Source organism: Cyprinus carpio, chromosome B11 (genome assembly GCF_018340385.1).
Source record: "Cyprinus carpio isolate SPL01 chromosome B11, ASM1834038v1, whole genome shotgun sequence".
Lineage (NCBI taxonomy): Eukaryota > Metazoa > Chordata > Actinopteri > Cypriniformes > Cyprinidae > Cyprinus > Cyprinus carpio.
Window position 1 is genome coordinate 17,182,759 of NC_056607.1, and position 22,514 is coordinate 17,205,272.

The window sequence follows — 22,514 nt, forward strand, 5'->3', positions numbered from 1 at the left end:
TGTTAGGTCGCTTAAACTTACAATGATAACAGCTTAAAGATGTTCTTATGAAAGATTAAGAAGTGTACAAGTCTTTGTTCCACACTAATTTAGTAAGTGTTTCACAATAGAACTGAAGTATTAAATGTGCTTATGTTATATGTGTTTCTTTTACTGTAAGTTTCATGTATTAGCATTAATACCATCCACCGAAAGCATTAATGCATGCATTAGCTGCATAGCTTGACCTTCATTATAGACTCGTTTAAACATGGCAGTGTTTACATATGGAGTGCACTCTCACACCTTCAGAGCTCTCTAATGCTGTGAGGGGAAGGAAATGGCTGCTGATTGTGCCAGAAAGGCCTGTCCTTCCCTGAATCAAAGAATGTGTTATTTTACAAGACCCCATAGCTTTTGCACTGACTTCCTGTTCCTGTTAAGTTGTTAAGTGACCAAGAAGTCAATCATAATGTAGACTGGGTCTTATAACGTAGCTAGCAAATGAACACCACAGAAGTGGAAATAATATGTCTTGTCCTTAAAGACTTCGAACTTCACTCCTGTACCTAAGCTGACCAGCCTTACATCACTTTCTGCAGTATCAGGTTTGGAAAGAGCTTTTCAGGATGTGAATTATTCATTCTGTTCGCATCTCTGTCTGGACACAATGTGAGCTGCCAGTTTGAGGGCATTCAGTGGGCACAGTTTAAATTAAAATGCAGCTTGAATAGGCAGCACACAGAAGGTGAAGTTAGCTTTTCCTAATTCTTCTAAGCATCTCTGGAAGTCCTCTTAGAAGAGCCACAGGGATGGATAAATGGGAGATTAGCTTATGTTCTCACTTTAGTGTGCACATTCTTCTTGCTTTATGGATCAATATTACACTTCCTATTTACCTCGCCGGGTTAAACGCAGTAGACTGAAAGCTTTTAAACCAAGAGCACTGAGTAATAGTGCCTTGATAAATGCTGCTGCTTCTGTGTTCGATAATTATTCCAGGAACTTATTAAAGAGAACACATTTAAGGAAAACATCCATTACACAAGTCTTGAATTGTTTTAACCTGTCAATTTTAGACCCAAATGACTACTATTAGCAGGAACAAACAATAAATAGCTTCCTCTTCAAGGGCAGCCAGTGATATTTTAACATTTGAATAAGGGAAAGTCATGCAAACATGAGGCCGTTTGCTCAAGGTTTTGCACTCTATGAGTACTGAAAGTTATAAGCCATCTCATAAACCTTTGTATGATTGAAGAGAGGCTCAATTCTGGTAGATGTTGCAGCTGTAGTGTCGTTTCAGCAAATGGCTGCCTAGATGCTAAGCTACAGCAGAATGAGTCGAGTTTTCTCATTTCTAAACATTATAATAGCTGTTTAATTGAATGGCTGTTCAAATTCAATCATATGTAACGGTTTGCTATAGGTAATGGTGCATAATAACAAAACAGACCCAAGCACAATGCACAGATAATTAAGATCTTCATTATCAAAGGCATTTGAACGGATTGATAGCGTAGGTCGTGTGTTTACTGGTCTCGTGGACTCTGATGATCTGTGCTGTTTATTCAGGCATGCAGATGATGGGCTTTGCATTTGTGCAGGGTTGCAGAGAGGGAGGGGAGAATCTCCTACTGCACACTTGACCCAGTAATGAGAGAGAGGGAGAGAATGAGTACACATATGCAACGTGTGGGAGGGAGCAGATCGCAAGACATCATTCCTACACTGCGGCAGAAACAGCAGTGAGAGAGAGACGCACACAAGAAAGATCAATTAAAAGCATTTGAGTCTTTGAAAGCATGCTGAGAAATGCAATCTCACACATATTGACACCAAGGACTAGGGAGGTGCATTTTGATTACTTATGTAGTCACAAAAAAATTTACATAGATTGCCCCAAATATTTTTAGATTTTAATATTTACATATAAATTGTATGTGTGTGTGTGTGTGTGTGTGTGTATACACTATATCACATACACACACACACAATATGCTTATATTTGTTTTTACAAATATGAAAATACGTTTTAAAACTGGATTATTCAATTTGATTACTCAAAATATTATTATTATTATTATTATTATTATTATTATATGCACAAATATTCATATATATAAATATAAAAAATAGCAAATGCTTACATATATACATGCACAGATACGCACACAAACACACACATATATACTGTACATATGTGTATATATATATATATATATATATATATATATATATATAATATATATATATATATATACAGTGTATGTATGTGTATGTACTGTATGTATATGTGTGTGTGTGTCTGTATATATGTATGTATTTGTATTATTTTTATATTTTTTTCTTGCATATAATACACAATATATGAAAACACACATGAAATATGCATGAGCTGTTAAAAATCATGCATGCCATATGCAGGAGAAGCCTTTGTCTTTCTATGAATAGACTGCCATTTGCTTACCTGTATCTGACTAGCCATGGCTGATTTTATGGCAGCTGAAGCCAGTGCATTAAACTACTTTATCAATGCATTAGTAGTCACTTCCCTAGAATTGACACAGGCTTCCCTAGAACTGATGTCGGCTAACACTTGCAACTCTCACTTCCTGTATTTTTTGTCAGTACAGTTCTCACACTGATAAGCAGAACGTGCAGCGTCTAACCAAATTAGGTTATTGGTTTGAGGCCATTCAGCAGGTGCAGACGTAGATGAATTGCATGTTGCCTGAAACTGACACTAAGGGCATTGTGTTCCTTAATCGGTCAGAGAAGCTGTGTGCTGCGCTTAAGGACACCTGCCTGACATGCAGTGATGACTCTGAGATGACACTCCACTAGCATTTACAGCTGTGCCCTTTTCTTTCGTGTCCTGTAGGCTCTGTAAGTTGATATTTGCTCAGGTCATGCCCCAAGGCACCTTTGTTATGTACAAGGTTAACACCCTCCACTTGGGCCTTCTATGACTTCTTTTCCTCTGTTTGTTTAACTCTCAGTTTGATTTAAAGAACAACCTGGAGCACTTAACAATGAAAGTCATTCTTCAGTAAAGGAAAATATATTGTTCAGTTCATACAGGTTAGGTAGGTTTTATCAGTTTGAATGCTTAAAGCATGCTTAATTGTTCTGCCAGACATTTGTGGTTGACCACAGAGAGCATATATATATATATATACATATATATATATATATATATATATATATATATATATATATATATATATATATATATATATATTTATATACACACACACACATACAAAATAAGTATATATAATTTGCATTTTTGTTTATTTAATAAAATAATATTTTGCAAGACATTTTTGATTTATCACAAGGAGCATTCTAGAAAAATATGTTGCCAGACAGTGTTTTTTGTGCATTCACAGGATATCCGGGTTGCGTTTGATGTAGCTTCTGCTCAGTCACTTCTAAAATCTGAAAGGTTCAATTCATAGCTTTCTCACAAAAGGTGTTTTCTGTCTCAGACCTGAAACTAAATCATGTGTCTGCAGATGCAGATGCAATTTCTATTGATGCATGAAACCTGCAATGGAGTGTTTTTTCAAGCTAACTGATCAGGGTTTCCTTTTTACCTTTAGTGATGAGGTTTGTTTTGCACATGTAGCTCAGATCAGACACCTGAATGACAGCAGATACTGTGAGCCTCAGTGAATAGCAGGAGAGATTCCACACATTACCCACCCTCTTACAATCACATACACTTATGATGCCCTTTATTCCAATTAGAACTCCCACGCTCACTGTCACGTGCACTCTTACACACTTTCTCCAGCAAAAAAACATCAATTCTCCCACAGACAATAAGGATTCTTCCCTCACTGTGTTTCAAGAGAAGATCAGAGCTCCTTCATATACTCACACTGAAAATGTGATGGTGATGGCATATGATGGGCATATGACTTGGATGTCGTGTAGATGCATGTGCAGTCAAACACACACAGTGTTTCGGAAAGAGACCATCAGGAGCAGAGTGAACATTTAAACTGGTCTCCGTTGTTTTGCCCATTGTTCCAAAAGGCCACTTTCCCTGCTTTGGATGTGAGGAAGGGAGGGAGAAAGATATATTTAGCAGCTCTCAGTCCTCTGGTCACAAATACAGGAATTCCTGAGAGATTTTGGTCGTGTGCACCAAGGGATTCAAGTTAGTTGGAGAAAAATTAAAAATGAGGATGCCACAAAAATATACATTGTGTCTTTACTTGTCAGTGTTAATAAAGAATTTCAGATCTGTAGATTGTTTGTGGAATGGCAGAGGATTTGTTTTCAACTAGTGGATGTGTAAATTAGGTTTATTGACCAATGGGAGATGGAGGTACTGGAAGTGTTCTTTTGAACTCTTTGAAAACTGTCATTATTTTTGCAGTACTGTTTGGTGCCACTAGAGGCACAGAAATGACACACTTGAATGGCACCATGCAGGCTTCATTTTCTTTATGCACAGTATCATTTTTTACAATTTTTTCCTTTTGTGGTTGAACTATGATATGTGTTTTTGGATAATCTCACACAATTGATCATTGTCTCTGGTCTACACCACACAATACAAAACAGAGAAATTTGAAGAAGTGAATGTGACGTATATTGCATGAGCGATTGCACAGACCATGAGATAACACTTCTTTTCACAGAACACTGACTATAGGATGTCACAGTGGCTCTTTCTCTTTGCCTTTTACTTCTCGTCTCTACAAACTCTGCAAACGAAAAAAAGAAAGAAAGAAAAAAAAAAGTATGAGAGTGTTACAACGGATGTTTCAACTGCGTCTCTGATTAAGTAGTAAAATGAGGCCAGAGTTGGTAAACTTGCTTCATTTCCATCACTTATTACACATTGTTCATTTCAGTGAATACATTCCAAACAAACGTTTGATTTGTGTCAACACTGGTGACTGATTCTTGAATGCCATTTTTTATGTTTTAGTGAAAATAGAAATTAGTAATAAATATTACTGCTTATTATGTTATTATTTATGTACTCTAACATTTGAGCATATACATTAAGATAATTAAATATCATTATTCTTTAGCTAATTTGGCCAAAAAATAAGATGGAAAAACACGCCAACATTCATTTTAAGTGGATTTTAATGTATTTTAATTGTTGCATTAATCATTTGGATTGTAATTAGCAACATTGGATCAAATTATTAAGAAAAAATCTGCTAAATATAAAAATTCTACCCATTATATATTATCAAAAATAAATAAATAGTGTAATAAAGTGTATTACAAATATAATTGTTTTGGCTATATTGCCCACGTAGTGCTATTGTGTAAATTTAGGTCTTACATTTTAAGCAGTTTTCCCCTTCACTGAGGATTTTGCGTCGCTTCATTTGGCAAGGTTTTTTTTTATGTCACCACATACCACAAGACGCAACAGCACAAGTGCAGCTTTATTGCACATTTCCTGTCTGCAGATTCCGTCTTTCATAACAAGTTGTCTCATTTGAGAAGATTTCTGAACTTTCCGTCCATTGAGCTTGTTCATGCCAGGCAGCTGTAGTGTGTGGGCCAGGCAGAAGTTAATTTGTTTGCTAAGTGCCCAGATAAATTCTTCTTCCTCTCCGCTCAGGCTTAATGTTTGTGTGTTCATGTGTGTACGAGTCGGTCTCTTTCTGCTCAATGAGACATAGAGCTGCCATGCTGGCGCCCCAGGGATCTCCATGAATAAATGATCTTCCTTTTTCATTCGTATTCTTTCGTCCCAGAAAAGAAGAGAGAAACTCACTTTGCGTGTATTACGGGGGATGCAGCTAGAAGCTAAAAATACCTCAGACAGAATCTTTGTTGCTAAGGCTTGCTCAGCAACTGAACTGGATGTCACTCATCCTGAAAACCCCTCCAAGAGAACCGTTTCTTTCTGTCACTGGAAATTATGGCATATTTAGTGTCACGTGCCCCATCATCATTCCTTCCCATTATATATACCCATCACTGTTTCTACCCATTAGAGTGAATGTGTGACCCTACCAAGTATTTTGTCATTTCAGTGCTCATGTTTAGATATTTGGAGGACGATATTTTTTTTATTGTTTTTAATTGATCAAAAATACAGTAAAAGCAGTAATATTGTGAAATAATACCGCAATTTTAAATAACTGTGATTTATTTTTTTATGTGTGATCTTGGATCTCAAAATCATTCATTAGGTTAAATTTTTTGAAGTATACATTATCTGAAAGCTGAATAAATAAGCTTTCCATTGATGTATGGTTTGTTAGGATCGGACAATATTTGGTCGAGATACAATTATTTGAAAATCTGGAATCTGAGGGTGCAAAAAAATCAAAATATTGAGAAAATCACCTTTAAAGTTGTCCAAATGAAGTTCTTAGCAGAGCATAGTACTAATCAAAAATTAAGTTTTGATATATTTATGGTAGAAAATTTACAAAATATCTTCATGAAACATGATTTTTACTTAATATCCTAATGATTTTTTGCATAAAAGAAAAATTGATCATTTTGACCCATACAAGCTATTGCTACAAACATAACCCGTGCTACTTATGACTTGTTTTGTTATCCAGGGTCACATATACACACACACACTGTTCAATTCACGAAAAAGGATGGAATTAATAGCACATCTTTTGGGATTTGACTGCACAAGAACATTAAAATGACCTGTGTTTCTCCTTGTTGTTTATTGATAAATCTTTATGGATCGGTAGTGTACTCCTCAGAGGCCAAAATGTCTTTGCATAGACTTTAGTCTTGTCTCGATCAACCTTGATTTGTTTAAAGAAGTCTCAAGAGGCATTCAAACTGTTACTGTCATCCTGTACACACAGAAAGAAACAGAGAGATTGATATCTATAGCACTCAGTAAGTGACACTGCCCCCTGGAATTGAATAATTAAGAGTAGTAATGTTCAAACATAAATATCAACATATTATAATGCCTGTTGATGATATGGTTTATATATACCACCGTTCAAAAGTTTGGGGTTAGTAAGATGCATCACGGTTTCCACAAACATATTAGGTAGCACTCTTTTCAACATCAATAATTAAGAAATGTTTCTTGAGCAGCAAAACAGCATATTTATTTTTGATTCCTGAAGGCAGTTTCTCCATCATACAAGCACCATACATCACATAATAGCTTCTTGTGAAGGGCAGATAACTGGTTATCTTGATAACGTAAGTGTCTGCAATCTTGCCAGCAATCAGTTGTCCCCTCTTCCTCCCAGAGAGATGTTCTGCTGTCTCTACACGAATACAAAAATAAAAAACTACAGTGGAACTACCTCACAGGAACTCCAAAAAGCAAAGTTCACCGAAAAATCAGCTGGTTGAGAGTCCAACAAATTAAACCGACCAATACAGCACCTTCACATCAGTTCATCTGTACTGTGAAGTTTCGTCATGGCAAATGCTTATAATGTCAACATCAGCTTTTCTGCAGTGTTGATGTGGATAGAATTTTCCTCCACAGCTCATTAATACTGTACAAGCCCTCTACTGTGTTTGATATAAAGATGCCTCATCTAACCTTGAGCTTACTGTTTTTTCTCTTGGTTTTAGAGTGTCACAAGAGAGGAAGATAAAGAGGAAGAGAAGCCAACATCCCTCACAAAAGAAGATATTAAAGCTAAAATAGATGACTACAACTCCAAAGTGACAGAGAATGGAATGAAATTAGTGAGTACTGATTTGTCAACAAAGCATTTGCACTCAGTGTTGTAATTTGAGAATTTTACAGTGAGAAATGACCTGACTGACGTTGCTTTGTTATCCTCCAGAGCTCAGATGGCACATACACTGGTTTCATAAAGGTTCACTTGAAGTTGCGCAGGCCCGTGACTGTAGATTCTGGGGACGGGAAGTCGCCAGGACCGGGTTCCTCTTCTGATAGTTCAGATAACCGCACATCCTTTTACTTGCCAAGAGATGCCGTTAAACAGCTACACATTAGCAGTACCACCACGGTCGGGGAGGTCATTCAGGGCCTGCTGAAGAAGTTCATGGTACAGGATAACCCACGCAAGTTTGCCCTCTACCGCCTGACCCGTCGAGACAGCCAGGGTAAGGGTTCAAGTGAAGATGAAATATACAAAAGCATTGTGTTGTACTACTGCCATGTGGAATACTAAGGTATTGTTTGCTTGATTTTTCAGATCTTTTCCAGAAGTTGCCGTTATCAGAATGCCCACTCTGCTTGAGGCTGTTAGCAGGTCCTGATCTAGAGAGCTTGTCTTTTGTACTCAAAGAAAATGAGACTGGCGAGGTGGAGGTGAGCTTTTCTATTTTGTCTAAAAGTAATATTTTTTAGTAATATTTGCCAACCACCAGAAATATGATCAAGTATTTTAATCATTTAATGAAATACACACACACACACACACACACACACACACACACACACACACACACACACACACACACACACACACACACACACACACACTTTAAATAAATAAAAATGTTCTTTTTACATTGCTGGGACCAAATGATAGAAAAACCTGAAATATTTGACATTGTGGCCAGTCCCCACAAGGGGAAAAAATGATTTAAAATAGTAAATTATGTTTATCTGAAAGTGTAACAATGCCAACAGGTTTTCTATAAGGGTTATGTTTATGGTTAGGTTTGGGTTAGGGGATAGAAAATATAGTTTGGTCTGTATAAAAGTAATGGAAGTCTATGGAAAGTCTCCACAATTCACAGAAACAAACGTGTGTGTGTGTGTGTGTGTGTGTGTGTGTGTGTGTGTGTGTGTGTGTGTGTGTGTGTGTGTGTGTGTGTGTGTGTGTTTATACTTTTTTTATCTGCTCTATCATTATGAAAATAAACTAATTTTAGATTTAATCACACAATTTACAATGCGTTCCAGGTACACATTTAAATTTTAGCAGTTTTAACTTTTCCTGGTAATCAAAACCCTGACTTTGGCGTTTCTAGTGCCATACTCTGCTGTTTGAGATACAGGAAACTCTACAAAGCAGAAACAAATTGTATTTGTACATATATTTTTTATTTTTAGCCTGCATAATCATTGAAAATAAAAGCAAATTTTTGCTATGATTTTTTTTTATTATTATTTTTCATGATGTTTTCATCCTTTGTTTCCAATGAAACTCTATAAAACAAAATTAATGTTCTGATCAACACATTAACATAAGCCATGCAATTAACCTAACACATGCAAACAAAAACATAGGTTTAATAGACAGTTCAATTTCGGACAAATAGTTTTCTGTCTATTATTTCATATGTCTGCCTTTGCTAATAAGGTGTTCCATCTTTTTTCAGTGGCATGCATTTTCAGTCCCCGAGCTGCAGAACTTCCTGATCATCCTGGAGAAGGAGGAGAAGGAGCGCATGCGGCAGGTGGAGCTGCGTTACGCTGCCTACAGGGAGAAGTTGCTACTGGCTCTGGGTCAAGTTGAGAGCAAACCAGGCTAATGTAAGACAACAAATCTCCTTCACCCCACTGAGCCATCACTGGGCCAGCCTGGAGGACCAGTAGCCCAATAGACAAACTCAAAACCTCCACTCAGGACTTTGTACAAGCTCTCAGCATGCTTCTGTGACCTTTAACCCCCAAAGACGGGCAAAGGGATTCGAGACATGACTAAGACGAAGAGGAGGTTGGAACTAAAGATTAGTACTTCAAGAGTAATCCTTCTCTCCAGAAATGGCACACTGTTGAAAGCCCAGGAATAGGTTTCTGGCAGTCATGCTTTTTGATATGAATGGGTTTCATTTTTTTTTTCTTTTTCATAGTTTTTTTTCATTGACCCAGTCTGTTTGTGTTTTTTACATTGCTGCTGCTATTGCTGCTACTGCAAGTGTTACTTAAAGCATGACTTTCCCTTTGGTCTCTCTGCTTGTGTCTACCGCATGTCCTCTATCAGGGAATATCTATATGAAAGAACGGAGTGAAAAAAGCACTTCCTGTCCGAAAAGGAAGTGGGGAGACTTAAGTTATAGAAAATATGATGCCTGCGAAATATCAGAGGACAAACAGTAACCTTGTCCACATATCAAATTATTCAGTTCATAAACAATTGTAACATGCTACTGTAAAAAAAAAAAAAAAAAAGAATTATACTGTTTATACTGGAGATTGTCTTAATATAACTATAAATGTACTGTATTACTGATAATGTTTCACCCTATAGCTCAATACTTCACCCCAGAGAGTCAAAATATCTCTTTCGAAATGGCTGTACATCTCTGTCATGAAGCTCTCTAGCCACTATATCTATAAAAAAAAGTGTTTGAATAGATCTGGGCTGCTGAGCATGTTCAGACGCAGACATTTTGAGCTCCTCTGGTCCCCAGGTCGACTGCTACTCTCTAGAAAAAGACAGTTCGGGTGTCCCATGAAAGCTTTTTGAAATGCTCAGCACTGACAAATCACCTCAGACTCTCAAGTGCGCCACCAGTACTTAATGTGTAGGGAGCATCAGTGGACTTGAGGATTGTGTGCTGTGGTTATCTGGAAAGCTTTTCTGAATCACTTCGTCTTTTAGCACATACAATAATACACAAGGTCATGTTAGATTAGAGGGCATCTCCTAGATCAGCACTCTGAAAAGCTCTGCGGATCCAAACCACAAGCATCTCAATCTGTATTACACCAAAGGATAACAGAACAAGCACCCTGTATTGTAATTACAAAATAAAGCTTTTATAAAGATCTTTCTGATCATGTAAAGTGGAGTCAGGATGTCTGTGATTTGTACACCGAAACAAACCACTGAATGGTCCGCCAGTATGTATGTACAGTAGTCAATATTATTCTGTACAGGGAACATGAGATGGATTTGATTTTTTTTTTTGCCTTGATAATAAGCATATTTTATTGCGCGTCTGATGAATTTTGGAGGTGCATGTGAATTGAATTTTTCTGTGATACTGAGGGAATTTAGGAAAAGCATATAAAAGCACTGAAGCAGTTTTCCATATTGGTCGGGAATAACTGTGAACCCACAATTTGATGTTCCAGGCACTGATATTTCATTTCTCTTCTCCCTAAAAAGCACATTAAAGTCTCAATCTCAAATAACCAAACAGGACATCTTTAGCAAGCAGATTTGTGATGGCAGAGGTCTGAGTTATAATTCGGACTGGTATGTTTGTAGAGGCACTTTAAAAGTCATTCATTTCCATTTGGATCACTGCCCATTGTGCTCAGCCTGTATATTTTGATCTTGTATGGGTACAGATCCTGCTGGACTGGAAGTATCACTTCTACTCTAAGCAAGCGGCAGGGTCTTGTATGCCTGCTCAGGATGCTTTTCCCTGACAGCCATGTTCCTGCTGGCAGTGCCTTGAGTCTCCGTGTAGCTTATCTTGACTGTGTACTGTAAATATGCTCTAGATGTCCTTCCCTATAACTCCACGTTGAGAGAGTTCACACACATTCAGTGGCTGTAGCCAGGTGCTTTCAACGTCTGAGCCATTAAGTCTATGTGGGACTTTTTGGGACTAATGTTTAAAATATTGAAGTGTGTGTGTACGCGTGTGTGTGTGTTTGTTTAATTTATTTTTTGGTTTAGTTTCAGTGTTTGTAAACTTGAATATGTGGACAAATCAGTACTATTGGTCAATCTGTTTTTTTTTTTTTTTTTTTTGAGTATCAAATGTTTAAAATGTCTAGTAAGCTGTAAATATACTGAACAATGAAATAAAAGGTCACCCTTAAATGGTGATGAGTCTTTTTTATTTACACTGAGATAAATGAAGCAACTAATGTTATGGTAATAGTAAGTTTTGCATCAAAAACTTTTACTATTTATCTATAGAAAATAGACCAGTTTTAATACTAGTTTCAATACTAGTGTAGCATCAAGGTTGCATAAGTCATACATAACCAGCAGAGGGAACCATAATCACGTAGTTTAAATGCATACACTTCTTGCTTCTGGTGCAAAAGATGTCCATCCAAAGATTATTTGTAGAGAAGCATAGTTATAAAACTTGTAATCTGTTAGATACTGTGCATACTAAACTATGTATTTATATGGTACTGTGTAGCAGTACAAATACAGCAAGGCACAAGCACGTTTTCACAACTACTCCGCTGTGTCTAGAACAAAATAAGAAAAGCCAAGGGTCAGATAGTGCATTGTGCACATTTGTAGAGAAAACATGCTACTTTCAATAGTAATCTCAGTTTGAACCGGCTCCACACTTTAAATAAGCACTCAGTAAAAAACACCTACAGGTTCAACAGCATGCCCATACATGGAAAAGTCTTGCAATATTTTAAGGACACCCAGAAACATTTTAAGTCCCCACAAAAAGATAGCAGTTGTGCGTGTCCATCATAATGTTAAAGAGCACTTATGTGAGTGCTCACACCCATTCAGTCTGCTACTGAGAGGTCAGCCTGAAAACAATGTCAATATGTCATCTAAAGACACAAATATAGACAGGTTTCAGCTTCCCCTAAGACTGACTGCTAAGAATAGCGTACTATGGCTGCGTTCCTGTTGTAAGCACACCCAATTTATCTTGACATGTCTCACCATATCACCTCTGTCACCCCTGCATGTGCTCTTCTGCCTGTGTTGATCTATATCTGGGCTTTAAAGAGTTTGACAACAACACCAGTCTTGCCAAGGCCATTTAGGATATGCAGCACAGCTTAGGATCACACTAGGCTTGTTGTGTTTTGATATTTTCCATATTTATCTTGCAGTAAATCTTATAACTTTGTTCTGGATATTGCTGTTTTAGTTGTGCCATCTATGTCAGTTCATACTTAAAAATTCAAAATTTCAACAAAATATCTACCACTTACTTTGATTAAAAGTTTGCTCTTCAGTGAAGTCATCATGATTTTTGAATACCTAGTCACAGTTGGTCTTCTTTTTTACATTAATTTGCATACTGTTTTTTTTTTTTTTCAAATCTCTATATAGGCCATTTTAAACTGCAAAGTGGACACAATGAAGAAATACTGCATAATAGCTAGTATCACTCTTTGCCTCTGTATGTGAGTTTGCATCTTTTGTAGTTATTTAATAATTTAATTACAATTTTATTGTGTTACCGGAATTCAAATCTAAACGTAAAAATGCAATGCAAAAAAAGTACCAGTGTATCAGTCCATTTAAAGTATCTATAACATTGTATTTAATAATAATATTACACACTCCAATAATCATTTTGTTTTACATATACCAGTCACTACAGTATTGTTTGAAATTGTGAAGAAATAACGGTAAAAAAAAAAAAAAAAAAAAAAAAAAAATAAAGAAAAATAAATGGTTTTCAGTCAAACCGTTTCATGTAATGTATCGAACCTATATTAATACAATCTGTTTTTCTTTTTACCATGGCCCTTTAAATATTTATATGCCCTTTAAATCTGTTTTTTTTCCCAAGAAAAAAAATACACTCAGCTGTAAAATAATAATAATTATAATAATAATTAAACTAAATTTAATTTCCTCTTGGAATTTCCTCCAGTCTAAAACCTATGCTCGTAAATAAAATATAAATGAAAAATGATGTAATCGTCATTGCTGAAATCACATTAGTAATTTATATTCACGGTCTAGTTTCGTTTTGTTTATGTTTTGATTTAAACTCCCTCTCCAGTAAACAGCCCCATTTTGGCTCAACAGGCACTTCCTTGTATCTTAGCCCAATTTGTAAAGGCCTGAAACTAAAGGAAGTTTGAGCCAGAATGGCGTTGTTTTGGCCGCGCCCCAGGCAAGTCCCCCTGTTTGATGACGTCGCGCTGGGCGAAGCTGAAGACGCTCTTAGCAACAAGCTAAGAAACCACACATCTATACGCGTACCATTACGAGACGGAACACGCATCCAAAACACTCAGACGATTCGCGAGAACACTTGTTTGACATTTCGAAAAGTGTTTGGAAGGGATTGGGAGTTATTTTGACCTCCTTGTTTTTATAATGAAAGCAAGCTAGGCTTGTACTATCCGGAAAAGAGGAAACGCTAGCCTGAGCTTTAGCTGGCTGCTGGACCGTGTGCTCGGGCTGGGATGACTCTTCTGTTCAAACCAACAACACGATATTTAAGAAAGGGGAAGAGTTGAGGTGGTCGACATCTGTTTAATGTTTGTACTCAATCTCATTGTGCTTCAGGGAGACTGTTTTTCATGACGGAAACGCTTTTGTTTGCCCTGCAACTTTGAGTCTTCATCATCATCATCGTTATTATCGAGGACGACCGCTTCTCACCACCATTATTTGGTTTCTTCTGATGCATTTGTGAATTTATGCAAATCTAGATCCATTATCAATGGGTTCGGACCTTCTTGCTGGAAATACAGATACCTCTGTTACACTAACGTACTTCTCTAGACTTGCAATACAGGTGGTCAAATTGATAAGCCTCGTGAAAACAGCTTAAAGGGGATCATGCATGAACCCTGCAACACTGTGAAATCGTCTATCTAGCCTCTGAACATCTGAAAAGTTTCACCTTGGATATATTTTAATAATCTCATTAGAAGGACACTGCATTGTTGTTTTGGATGGATCTTGCTTTAGTGAAAACATTTTTCAGAGGAAAAATAAATATTTGATGTTGACTGCATGCAGCCATGATGATATTGAGCAGAAAACCAGATGGCCCCATAGCTGGAGGTAATTATATCCATATGAAATGTAATATCCAGCTCTGTGAGTTTGCTGTGGCTGGTCTTGGTTCCCTTGGCATGTGAAGACTAGTTGAAGACAGCCGATTAACTGTTATGAATGCACTGCCTGTGTTAATAATTCTTTGTTAATGTACTATAGTAATCAAATGTAAACAATCTTCACAATCACATCTTTTTTTTTTTAATTCCAGCTTATAAAGCATTTGCATGTATGTCAGCATTGAAAATTCATTGGAGAGTGAAAACAACAGTCCCTACAGGCCATATTATGTACATATTAACAGTTTATTCAATTGACATCACAGTAAGTGATAGTAACGGGGTCCGAATGCTCAATAGGTGTATAGTATGTGAGGGTTTGTGTAGTTGCACATATATTAAAATGCCTTGATTGTTTAGTTTTTATAATGTTTTAAACACTTCAGTGCTCATTTCATCAACCATGTAGTAATACAGCCTACTGGATTTTTATTTTAAAGGGATGCTCCTGCCAAAAATGAAATTTCTTTCATTATTTACTCACCCACATATTCTTCCAAACTTTGATTTATCTCATGTGTAACACAAAGGAAAATGTTTGTAAAATGAGTCAGTGTTTTTTATCTGTACAATACAAGCCAATGGGGTTCAAAACATTATGCTTTCATTGTACAGAAAAATAAACATTATTCAAGATATCTCCATTTGTGTTCCACAGAAGAACTAAAGTAATGTAGGTTTGGAGTGACATGAAATTGTCACTCTCATTTTTGGATGGAATTTGCCTTAAGGCAAAAGTGGTCTAGGTTTTAATAACATAATCGGTCAGGGTTGTGGAAACTGCTGAAACTGAAATGAGTCATGAAGCTTGGTTTAATATAGCCACCTGCTGTGTGACGTGCTTAAGAAACTGTCTGTTGTCTGGCGCACCTGCAACTTGGTTACATACCTCCCTAAGGGGCTTTGTGTTTCTCAGATGGGATCATTGTTTTTTTCTTTTTCTTATGTTTGTGTAATAGAAATCCTCATTTATATAATGGGTGTACTGGATGATGATGATGTGGCGAGTGTATTAATATTTTTCTTGTGGATTTCACAATCTAATTCCAGTCTCATTTTCACTCTTTCCCTACAGCTCGCCACGGGGACAGTCTATATGACTCCTACATGCGCACCGATCACATTGTGAACCAGGACGCTGATGTGAATGGGCAGAGTCCCTCTGGACTGCCCCCTCTCCCCAAACACACTGTAAGTCCTGACTTCCTCTTCCCTCAGATTCTCTCACCGGATTCTTTCTCCGAGCACTAGATGAAAATATTTCCATAGTGCTCACATAAACAGTTCCAAAGAACACGCTTCAGTTTTAAAGAACAGCTTGAAAATTTCTCTTGTATATTAGTTTTTCAATCTCTGATCTTTGAGCTTAATATGTTCAAAAAAAAAATCACCCCCTAAGCACATGTTCTGCTGCCATTTGTGCATCTTGGAATGTCACATATTTAGACAAGTCCTTCTTTCCTCATTCTGATAGTGGCACAAGTTACATCTGCAGCACATTATTGTGCCTCACAGCATGTGTATCACATCTTTCAATAAATAAATAAACCATGATTTAATACAATGTCTATTTTTATGGTGAGCAAATATACTAAAACAATATCAGGTGTTCAAGCTGAACAGATTAAGCCTTTCAGTGAGGTCCATGTTGCTTACAGTATTATACGCCAACGTGGGACAGGAGATGATAAAGGATATAATAATCCGATTCTCCACTGTACTATTATGCAATAAGTAATTCTGCTTATATGTTGGATCTGGTGTCATTATTTTCAGTTATGAGGATATAATAACTTCTTTGCATGCTAATATACTGGACTTCTGTGATCATAAGGACAAGCGCAATGTAATTGTTTTTTACCCTCAGTGAATAATTAATTAGCAATCGGCCTTCCGTAAATGTTCAGTAAACAATCCGGGAGGGACGACTTTGATTTTCTGGCATTTGGGGTACAAGCAATCATAGCAGCTTCCAGTAGTTCCAATCATTCAATAAGCCACTGACACAACAGATTTCATTTAGGTCATGCACTCCTTGTTTAGTCAACCAAGCTCTTTTTGTTGTGATTGAACAGCTGATGCATTTGGCTATGTAGTATCCTTCAGTTCCCAACATACTGGTTTCTATTTTTGTCTCACTCCTTGGAACTGCCTTTCCATGCCCCCTCCCCCTCTAAAACGATTGGCACAGTTTACTAGGCACCTTATAATTGTATCTGCATGACCTAATTTTTGTCCTTTGCTTTCTTCTTTTTCTTCTTGTGCTATATGCAGAGCCAAACAGGCAGTGTCTTGGCCTCAACTATAAATCTTTGCTAGTGGAATCTTAAATAGGAATGGGACTTGGAGCAGTTATGGTAAATTAAACATCCTGAATGTGAAAGATGGTTCCTCTATTCCCGTTCACTTAGGAAAGCCCAATGTGAGTGGTGTAAGCAACCGCTATTTATGATATGCTTATTTTGTAAGGCAAAAGTTCAGTGCATATTTAATGATATAGTTAGGTCAATTCTTTAACCATGGCGAGAATTCTTTCCAAGCGCTGTGCTAAAAGTATGTGTAGAAACTGTTATGGTGAAGTAAAACACAGTTTCTAAAAGAAAATTTCCACATCGCTTTGTTTTCCCAGTCTACTAAAATGCAGTTAGTTCTAGATTTAAATTGCATTCCTGTTTTGTTTTGAAACATTCAGCATGTTAGCAGGTCTTAAAAATTAGACTCTTGCCTTTATAGGTTTTTCCTGTATCCCATGTGGTAATGAAAGTAACGTCCTGTTCCACCAGTTTTCAGTTCACGTTCCAGTCAGACCGCAAAGATTGTGTCTGCCATTCTCTGTCGCCACAATTATCACTCATGCATCAAACCCCTCCACTGGTCTCATGTTATTCCCAGGGTTACTCAGCAGCTGATCAATTCTGCACGTTTGCACTATTGATTGTTTAACACTGGTCTGATAAAACCTCAGAGTTGCAGTACATTTATTTTTCAGTTCTACGCAGAAGCTAGAAGCAATAAAAGGAAGCCTCCCTTTGATTTTGAACATCTATTCAGCTGAAAATAATGTTGACTTTGGTCAACCACATTTTTGTCTGTACAATTTGATGTAGCTGTTTGACAAACTGTTAAATATCTCTTTCCTTTTGGGGTGTGAACAAGCCTACAATGAAGGATCACCAAGCAATCCGCGGAGGACAGGTGAAGGTGAAATATGTTTACGAGGACACCTACAACCGCAAACTTAATGGTGTGAGCCAGCACAACGGCACAAGCCAAGTACCAGCTAAGCCCCAACCTGCAATCTCCAAAGAGAGAAGCGTGGACAGCAACAGCTCTGTCAAGTCCTCGGAGAGCTCAACAAAAGTCACAAAGCTGGGCAGCACAATGACCCCAGAACAAGCTCTCAAGCAATACCGGCAGCAGCTGACTACCTTGGAGCAGCAGGAGATCCACAACTATCCTGAGATCTATTTCCTGGGACCAAATGCCAAGAAAAGGCAGGCAGTAGCTGGGGGCACCAACAATAGTGGATATGACGACGACCAGGGAGGATACATCCACGTACCTCATGACCACCTTGCCTATCGCTACGAGTTCCTCAAGGTGATTGGCAAAGGTAGTTTCGGACAAGTGGCGAAGGTTTATGACCACAAGTTACAGCAGCACCTTGCCTTGAAGATGGTGCGAAACGAGAAGCGCTTCCATCGGCAAGCTGCTGAGGAGATCCGAATTCTGGAGCACCTGAAAAAGCAAGACAAGACAGGCAGCATGAACGCAGTCCACATGTTGGAAAATTTCACCTTCCGCAATCACATATGTATGACTTTTGAGCTGCTTAGCATGAACCTGTACGAGCTCATCAAACGCAACAAGTTCCAGGGTTTCAGTCTTCCACTGGTACGCAAGTTTGCACACTCTATTCTCCAGTGCCTGGAAGCACTCCATCGCCATAAGATCATCCACTGTGATCTGAAACCAGAGAATATCTTACTGAAGCAGCAAGGCAGGAGTGGGATCAAGGTTATTGACTTCGGCTCCAGCTGTTTCGATCACCAGCGTGTCTACACGTACATCCAATCCCGCTTCTACCGTGCACCCGAAGTCATTTTGGGATTGCGATACGGTATGCCTATAGACATGTGGAGCTTTGGTTGCATTCTGGCAGAGCTGCTTACCGGATACCCTCTGTTTCCTGGTGAAGATGAAGGTGACCAGCTGGCCTGCATGATGGAGCTACTAGGTATGCCATCTCAGAAACTGCTGGAACAAGCCAAGCGTGCCAAGAACTTTATCAGTTCCAAAGGCCACCCACGCTACTGTACAGTCAGCACACTTAGCAATGGCACCGTAGTCCTCAACGGGAGCCGTTCTCGCCGGGGAAAAATGCGGGGTCCCCCAGGAAGCAAGGAGTGGGGGGTGGCCCTCAAAGGCTGCGATGACCCCACGTTCATTGACTTTCTGAAAAAGTGTCTGGATTGGGACTCTAGTACTCGGATGACACCAGTTCAGGCCTTAAGACACCCCTGGCTCTACAAGAGACTGCCCAAGCCTGCACCTGGTGGAGAGAAGTCCACAGCGCCCAAACGGATCACAGAGCACAGCACCTCTTTCCCTACTATCATCTCCAAGGTACCCCCTGTCATGGGCTCAACCAACAACAAACTGCGGACCACCATGATGGGGGACTCCACTGGAAGTATAGCTTTTCGCACAGTGCTGCCGAAGCTTGTTTCATAGAGACTCCTTAGCTTTTCAGGGATAAAGACATGTGTAGCAGTTTTAGAAGTGGATTTTTTTTTCCCCCTTTGTTTTGGTTGGTTTTTCTAAATGAGTGTCAAAACTTTCAGAGTTTCAATTTTTAATGAGGTGTAACAAGCAAAAACAATTTTATACAACTATACTGTGTTTTTATCAAATGGACTTCAGCGTGAAAAATGCAAAGTTGACATCAGGGCTGTTTTATTTACACCTTGGTCTTGAATTGAGTGCTGTTGATTGGAGTGGGTGAAATTCTGATGCTGACTGCTCATCCTGTCCTTTCTGAAGTTTACACTACTTCTGCTCAGACAAACCTACAACTTTTGCATCTCTAAGGACTGTTTTGCTAGTATGTGGCTCTTAGTATTCTTTGCAAGGGCTCAGAGTGGATTTTTGCAGTTTTAGCTCAAACATCTGACTCTAATCTTCATTTAAAACTATTTTAAAATGTCTAGTTGGTGGTTTAAAGCCTATGTTATCATCTTAAAAATGATCTTGATCTAATTAAGATAAGCACATTTCTTATTTTAACAGTATCCTCCCCCAGTCACCTGCATCCAAGTGTGAGGACAAAGTCTGTTTATTATTTGAGAAGCTATTGCTTTGGATAGGTTACCCTAGAACAAGATAAAGAAAGTTATATTTGTTTGTAAGTGGTAGAGTAATGCAGGTCACAATGCTTTCTGATGGCCATGCCCATTCCTGGCATGTATTGGGAGAGATGGGCACTATTTCACAAGTGTCGTATAGGGCCGTGTTTTTATCAGTGCGGTTTTGAAAGATATTAGTCAGGTTTCACTTGAAGGCAACAGGCAGTATCACGTGTTTGTCTGTACATGGTAGTATGTATTTCCCCTAAGCTGCTGGTGGGGGAAGGGAATTGTTAGCAATATATTCAATAACCGTGTGCTATTTGCACTGAGTGATTATGGATATAGCTAGTGTGAGGACTTCATAAGCATATGCAAAATACTAGCTAACAAAAGGTTGTAGATATATCCTTCTAGATTGCGTTTGACCTATGAACCTCTCCCTTGTCCAGTAATTTTTAATGTTTAGTTTTTGTTTGTTAGTAACTATTCTTGCCATACATACTGTGAGAGAATATGTATATATACAAACAACATGACTAAAGGTACTTCCTCTACCCCAGAGCTTAGCATCAGTACATAGAGTGGATAATTTCCAGTGACTCTGGTTGATTGTGTAGTCTGAAATATCTCTTCATAGTGGCCTACCATTTTGTTCCCTTTCACTCTAGGTTTACAAGAGAATCTTGTTCTTTATACAGCCGAGCACGCAGCACATTCACCCACCCACAATGGCGCTGGTCAGTGTCTGCACTCTGAGTATTTGTCCATGTGAACCCATTATCAGGACAAACAATATATGCATTTGGTTGTTCGGAAGGTTGTTGTATGATCTAACATAAGCATGCTTTTTGACACTGCCTCACTCTTTCTAGCTGTGAATTGAATACATAATGTTTAGAAGCTAATTGTTTCTAGGTAAGACACTAATCTGCTAAAGGACTGTGAAAATGAATGGCGCTTAACCCATTGGCCCTGACAGGTGTGTGCAAAGCATCTGTGTGCTACCTGGACCAAGTGGATACCAGGCAAGTAGTTGTGAAAGTCCTCTTAATTGGAAAAACAACATTGTCTTTTCACGCCTCTTTCTCAGGTTTTAACCTTCCTTTGGGGTTTAATAGACATTTAAATATGATTCCACACACCTAGTGGGTGTAAAGATGGTGATGATTTGGCTCTCAAAAAAAGCTGGGTTTCAGAAAAGCTTTATAGCTTTAGAGATGTTGGTGCTCAAATTAGACCATGAACTCCAGGCCTCTATGGTGTCTTTGTCCATTCGTAATCATTTTTGGGTTCATACGTGGTCTCCTGCAAAGTTTCAGTTGTTCTGCGTATTCTTGGAATACATCAGGGAAAAGTGTCCAGGCAAAAGTGGTTATAGTGTTGTTTTTCTACCTCTTTCTTGCTTGTGAAATCCATCTTGTATGCTGTAGAGAGATCTCTACCACACAATAACAGCATCTCGCTCCACATCTTTCTACTTCGCTCCAGTGTTCCTGCCTGTTTGTGTTATCCTGAATTTTTCACCAAAGCACCCGTTCACTTAGCTGTCTCTTTGTTGTTCGTCTCGGTGCGTGGACCCCTCGGTTTGGGGGGGGGGGGAATCTAGTCTTGTGCCTTTAACTGAACACACTTGACTAAATCAACGCTAAGCACGGGATGACTAATGTTTCTCTTCCAGCTTTAATAGTCAGGTTTTTGTATTGCTTTTATTTCACCCTTTTATAGAGTTTTTACTGTTACTGTTTTAAAGAGAAGTGAAAGAGATGATGTAATTTTCCTTCTAACTTTGTCTCTTGGTTGTTGGCTATGTGATTCAGAGCATGATAATCACAGAACGCATGAAAATAAGTGATAAAGTGAAACGGGAGTAAATGAAAAGATTTAAATAATGAAAAAATGTGTGTAAGTAACCAAATAAGCTTGTATTAGTTTCTTTTCTAAGAAATAAAATCAATATTACCAGTCTTTTGTTTGCAATTTGTCTGTTTTTCAATTTTTTTTTTTTTTTTGTAACATTCAAAGGTTAGTTACTCAAAAATGAGAATTTTCATCCTTAAATTAAAAAACTCACCTTATCTACTTTGTAAATGTATGTTATAGATAAATCTTTCATCCATGTATTTCATTTTTTTATTTTTGTTCAAAATTGTTCAATATGCCGGCTTTTCCAATCATTAAGCCCGTATACACTCAAGACTGCATTCCTTATTTATTAAATTTTATTTTTTTAGTGCAATAGTCCATTCCCCGACCTACATTTTTTTTTCTTTTTGGGTAATTCATTATTCTTGGATGTACGTGAAGTACATGATCTAGTGCTACTTCAGTTTCAGTGTAACTTTAAGCTATTTTAACTATTTTAAAAACAAATCTTTTAACTGGCAAACTTAACACAACGAAGCAGCAGGCTCTTCAACACACCTATGAAATACAATACTATGTAGGAATGTGCACTGAAACAACATTACAATTTGTATAAACATTACTTGCATACTTACGTTATTATTCATGACACAAGTGTG

The 22,514-nt window shown here is 37.9% G+C and overlaps 2 protein-coding genes across 4 annotated transcripts in view; both read left to right on the forward strand.

Moving 5' to 3' along the window:
- LOC109083864 (ras association domain-containing protein 5-like) overlaps positions 1-10,678 on the forward strand; it is a 37,200-nt gene extending 26,522 nt beyond the window's left edge. For all 3 annotated transcript variants that reach the window (XM_042734264.1, XM_042734265.1, XM_042734266.1), the window contains 4 exons: positions 7,543-7,659; positions 7,761-8,043; positions 8,136-8,251; positions 9,271-10,678. In XM_042734264.1, the coding sequence (XP_042590198.1) occupies positions 7,543-7,659; positions 7,761-8,043; positions 8,136-8,251; positions 9,271-9,423 (669 nt within the window). In that variant the 3' untranslated portion in view covers positions 9,424-10,678. The remainder of the gene's footprint in view (positions 1-7,542; positions 7,660-7,760; positions 8,044-8,135; positions 8,252-9,270) is intronic.
- A 2,983-nt stretch (positions 10,679-13,661) lies between these two features.
- Positions 13,662-21,957, forward strand: LOC109083876 (dual specificity tyrosine-phosphorylation-regulated kinase 2-like). The gene is made up of 3 exons (XM_042734268.1): positions 13,662-14,591; positions 15,720-15,835; positions 17,789-21,957. Exons 1-3 carry the CDS (start codon positions 14,549-14,551, stop codon positions 19,376-19,378), a joined length of 1,749 nt encoding a protein of 582 aa, XP_042590202.1. The 5' UTR covers positions 13,662-14,548; the 3' UTR covers positions 19,379-21,957.
- The last annotated feature ends 557 nt before the right edge of the window (positions 21,958-22,514 follow it).

Excerpts from the sequence above, each read along its gene's own strand:
- LOC109083876 (XM_042734268.1), top strand. The coding sequence starts at position 14,549 with ATGATGATATTGAGCAGAAAACCAGATGGCCCCATAGCTGGAG. Across the intron at positions 14,592-15,719 it reads AGATGGCCCCATAGCTGGAG|CTCGCCACGGGGACAGTCTA; the intron begins GTAATTATATCC and ends CTTTCCCTACAG. Across the intron at positions 15,836-17,788 it reads CCCCTCTCCCCAAACACACT|GGTGTGAACAAGCCTACAAT; the intron begins GTAAGTCCTGAC and ends CTTTCCTTTTGG.